This window comes from Sinocyclocheilus anshuiensis, unplaced genomic scaffold, assembly GCF_001515605.1.
Source record: "Sinocyclocheilus anshuiensis isolate Anshui unplaced genomic scaffold, SAMN03320099.WGS_v1.1 scaffold732, whole genome shotgun sequence".
Taxonomy (NCBI): Eukaryota; Metazoa; Chordata; class Actinopteri; order Cypriniformes; family Cyprinidae; genus Sinocyclocheilus; species Sinocyclocheilus anshuiensis.
In genome coordinates, this window is record NW_015554133.1 from 118,049 (window position 1) to 123,339 (window position 5,291).

The 5,291-nt window shown below is 38.3% G+C and overlaps 1 protein-coding gene across 1 annotated transcript in view; it reads left to right on the forward strand.

Annotated features, from left to right (window-relative positions):
• LOC107670338 (immunoglobulin superfamily member 3-like) overlaps positions 1–5,291 on the forward strand; it is a 14,139-nt gene that overhangs the window by 3,116 nt on the left and 5,732 nt on the right. The window contains exons 3-7 of the mRNA XM_016462916.1: positions 424–840; positions 1,712–2,113; positions 2,335–2,718; positions 2,863–3,234; positions 4,803–5,186. Of these exons, the coding sequence (XP_016318402.1) occupies positions 424–840; positions 1,712–2,113; positions 2,335–2,718; positions 2,863–3,234; positions 4,803–5,186 (1,959 nt within the window). The remainder of the gene's footprint in view (positions 1–423; positions 841–1,711; positions 2,114–2,334; positions 2,719–2,862; positions 3,235–4,802; positions 5,187–5,291) is intronic.

The following is a 5,291-nucleotide window of genomic DNA, read 5'->3' on the forward strand; positions in this document are numbered from 1 at the left end:
TGACAGTTGTCATAAACATGCATAAAAAACCTTCATATTCATGACATGTGTCATGTCATGATTATGTAGGTGTCATGTCATGATTATGAAGGTGTCATGTCAGTCTTATGCACAACCCTTCAAGTAAAGTGTAACCAATTACTTTAATAAAGTAATTGAAAAAGTTACACTACTATTACATTTTAAATAGGGTAACTTGTAATCTGTAACCTATTACATTTCCAAAGTAACCTTCCCAACACTGGCTATATTTATATTAAACACTACTGCATCAGCCATCAGTCACTGATGTAGTATCAGCTGATATCAGTTCTCTAGATGCTGGTATTGGCATTGAAACATGCATATTGGTCAATCACTTTTTGTCACTTTGTTAATACATTTTCAATGACAAAAAAGGAAAAAAGACTGTTTTATCCACAGTGATTGCAGACACCCTGGAGGCATCATACTCTGGCTCTCCCTCTCAGAGCTTGTCTGAAGGTGATCCTCTTCAGCTTGAGTGCCAGGTCTCCAGCCAGACTTTTCAACATACTCATCTGTCGGTCACCTGGTTTCTCCATGGTGAAGAGGATGAAATCCCCCGGCCAATCATTACTCTGGACAAAGATCTGACTGTAAAGCCAGGAGCTGGATTTGAGGATGGCTATCGTGCTGGTCTTATCAGCATGGATAAGGTGGAGGACACAACCTACAGACTGAAGATGCCTCAAGTGCAGCAGTCAGACCAGGGGAAGTTTTACTGCAAAGCCATTGAGTGGATACAAGACCCAGACCGTTCCTGGACACAGATTGCCCACAAAACCACCACAGCATGCAATGTGGAGATCAAACGAATCGGTGAGATTTATATTCTGTAATTTAAACCAGAGGCTCTCTGATTTTTACTTCAGCAACCAGATTTTACACTTAGCATTTAAGAAAGACAAAGTTTAATGTACAAAAGTAACAATAATATCCTTACAATCAAATATTGATATTTATTCCCATTTATCTACCCATTTGTCTAAATAGCTCTTGAGTTTTAATAGTTTCATGCACTTTTCAGTCAATAATTCACAGCAGAGAGAGAAAACAAAAATCACTGAACCTGTGTTAATGTATTTTGTGTCAAATTTGCTATTACCTGAAGTAGTTTGTAGATGTTTTTGAGGATAAATGCAGGTCATACAGCCTACCCATGATGGCATTTCTAGCTTCTACCAAATTACAGATGCATTTGTAGCATAATAATGGACAGCGGATGTCATATGTAACTATATAGGTCAGAACCTGTTGTAATGCCTGAGTGAGTATGAGTGCAGTCATACACAGGAAGTTGTGTAAGAGAACCTGTTTAATCTCATGCTTTTTCTAGCTCTTGAGTTTTAATAGTTTCATGCACTTTTCAGTCAATAATTCACAGCAGAGAGAGAAAACAAAAATCACTGAACCTGTGTTAATGTATTTTGTGTCAAATTTGCTATTACCTGAAGTAGTTTGTAGATGTTTTTGAGGATAAATGCAGGTCATACAGCCTACCCATGATGGCATTTCTAGCTTCTACCAAATTACAGATGCATTTGTAGCATAATAATGGACAGCGGATGTCATATGTAACTATATAAGTCAGAACCTGTTGTAATGCCTGAGTGAGTATGAGTGCAGTCATACACAGGAAGTTGTGTAAGAGAACCTGTTTAATCTCATGCTGTTTCCTGTGTCTCAAAAGTGGCCCCTGATGCAGGCTCGTTCAGTGTTTATCTGAAGGCTTCAAAGGGGCCGCTACAGGAGGGAGACGCACTGGACATCCGCTGCAGTGTGAATGCACAGAACCTTCCTGGTCATTTCTTCTCGGTGACTTGGCTGAAGAACCAGCAGAAAGTGGCCCAGATTGGATCTTCTGGGGTGCTCACTATGTTTGACAGTTACAAAGAGCGAGAGAATGCAGCAGAGATGAGAGCAGTGAAAACCAGTCACACGGACTACCTGCTGACCATCCGTTCGGCTCGGGCTGAGGACCAGGGCCAATACCAGTGTGAAGTATGGGAGGAAAACATGAATGAAGATGGCACCTACAAAAAAATACAAAAAGAAATGTCCAGTCCAGAGACTGTGAGCATCACGGCTAAAGGTAATTAATTATACAATTATTCCTCCTATGTCGTCATTGTGCTTTTCAAAGTTCCTAAACCTAATTATGGGTGACAATAACAGTGATGCTTGCCTTGAAATAATAGGCATTGGTCTGCATTCTTTGCTGTAAATAATCTAGTCACAGTTTTCACAACAAAAAAAGCTTGCATTAAGACACTGACATTGCCTTTTTTTTTTTTTTTTTGCCTGTCTGGTCAGAGAGTGATCTTGCGGTGGTCATGGAGATGAAGGACGCGGTGACTGAGGGAGATGCACTACGAGTCTTCTGCTCAGTGTCGGGATTCAAAGGTCCTTTATCAGTGTCATGGCAACACAAGAAAGACTCGGGGGCTTCCTTCAGTGATGTCATTAGTCTGACCCATGAGGGAGTGATGAGAGATGTTGGGGCAAGGTATCAGAGCAGAAATGTTCAAACATTTCATTCTCCAGCTGGAAACTTTATTCTAGAGCTTGGTGCATCTGCAACATCTGACAGCGGCGAGTATAAGTGCATTGTGTCTGAATGGACAGTACAGAGCAATGGCGAGATGAAGAAAGCCAACACCAAATCTCAGCAAAAAGCCATAATAGTTAATTCTGTTGGTAAGATTACTATCACACATTATTCTCAGTAACAGAGAAAACTGTCAAGACATTCAACCAAAAATTATTTGTAATTACTTTGCTCAAATTTGTACTGTTACTGATATTAGAGTTTAAATAATCACCGCAGACGTTTCTTTTCAGAATCTCTAATGAAGGTGAGCTTGAAAAGTCGTACAACAAATGTGCCAATAGATTCTCCAGTAGAACTGCTATGCACCGTCAGAGGGCCTAAAGTGTCTTTGGCTGTACGCTGGATGTTTCAGCCCCGCAATTCAACTGTTCAAACAAATATTTTATCCATAAGCCATACTGGAGAAATCACCTGGAAAGCAGATCAGAGAAACTATCAGCTGTCCATTCAACAGCCGTCAGACACTCATTTCACTCTCATGGTGCCGAGAGCCAGCAAGCAACAAGAAGGACAGTATCAGTGTCAAGTTGATGCCTATCAAAAGGATGTACAGAAAGCCAAGATAATCTCCAACCCGTTAGCTGTGATTGTACAAAAACTTGGTAAATATAGCTGCTTATTAAAAAAAATGATGTATGTAAGGTTCATTCTACATCAAAAATGTGGACATACTCTTGTCTTTATAATCATATATTTTATATCTTAAGGCATATTCCTATGCTGAAATGCTTGCAATTAGTTTTGAAGACAAATATAAATTGTGCTTTCATATGAATTTCTTTCCAGTTTTTATGTTTGGTTGAACTGCATGGTGAAACAGCCAACAACTGTACAGCATAATTCCTGTTTAAAAGAATCCCAGGATGCACCTCGTAAAATTGGTTGAGTGAATTTCCTGAGTGAACAGAGCTGTAATCTAAAGAAGCTCAAACCTAAGAGAGCTTGGGCACACACTATATTAGGTGTCTTTAACGAATATGTACATAGTTGTTACATTGTAGTTATAAAGGAAAGCCATATAATTACACATGTAATCACAATTTTTACCATACCACAAACCTAAACTTACTATAAATCCTTCCCTTTTCCCTATTCCAACCCGTATTCCAACTTGGTCACATTTTATTTTTAATATATCCTTGTTACAGTGTAATTACACAAATATGTATTGCGTAAATTAACAATATTTTCAGTCATGTGACTGGTGTGGAGACCTGGAGGGCAAAAACAAGTCATTCTAAAGCGCTTAGGATGAAAAATGCTTAACCTGCCTTAAAGTACTTTATGATCCTTATTCTATACAGGCAAGCAGATGAGCACAGAATATGAACGCAACACAAACAAAATGCACATCAAGCATTTATTTGTCATGGTTTTCTGTGGAAAAATTCTTAACATGAAACATTTGCATGTTCTGGTGCATGTTCTTGCCTGTAATATATACAGTAGTATGTGTCATAAATAAGGTGGGTTACACTTTATTTTGATAGCCCACTTTAGACATTCTACTAACTATAAGTAACTTTGCAACTACATGTCACCTAATTCTCAGAGTAGACTTAGGTTTAAGGTTAGTAGAACAAGTTCACATATACTTGCAATGATTCTTCTAGTCAGTATGTTGTGGGCCCATTAAAGTAAAGTGTTAGAAGATATTAAGCATACAGTCTGAATTGTTGAATTGTTTAACATTTTTAGTTATTACATAATTCCCAAACTTCCATTTGTATTATTTTACAGTAGTAAAGTATTTAAAAGTATTTACATAGTAAAGTATTTAAAATACATTACTATTATTACAATATGTAGAAAATAGAGATAAACAATGAATAGGTACATCTGAATTTTTGACTGTTAATAACTGTGGACACCAGGTCTATCAACATGGAAACAGAAAGGAGAACAGGAAACCAAGCCATGGTTCAGGCGGCATTAACACAAATTAGCAGTAATAGGACACACCAATGCTAGCATACATACCTACCACAAAAGAGACTCACATGTAAATTAAATTACATAACATTTATAAACGTCCTTTAAAGCATTTTTGCCACTATGTTGTCTTTGCACATTTAGAACCTTTTTTAAATAAAGCATGTAGATAATTGTAGATTCAGCTGTTTAATATCCCTATCTCTCTTTCTTCTTTACTTTGTAATGTTTAATACAGTCAGCAAGATGAGCCTGTACTCACCCACTTCTCGTCTGGAAACCACTGTCAATACTGATGCTAAGCTTGAATGCTCAGTCACGAGGACAACCACAGATACCTCTCGTTTCACGATAACATGGATGTTTGGGTCCCAGATGCTGTTAACTATGGACCTAGATGCTGTTGTCAAGTTTGGCCCTGCAGCCAACCTAGAGATGGACCAGAGGATCCGTATGGAAATAAGACAGAAACAGGACTTCCAGCTGATTATTCAACAGGTCAGAACATCTGACAGTGGGCAATATCATTGTGAGGTAGAAGAGTGGCTTCAGGATCCTCTTGGTGACTGGTATTCCCTAAAGAAAATGTCTGTTTCCAAAGAGCTGGTTGTCAAAGAGAAAGGTAAAAACACATTTACTTCATTTAATTTTTTTTCCACTGAACTGTGTTCTACACACAAATAAGTTTAATTGATTATTAAGGGTCCTGGGGGGGGGGGGGGGGATT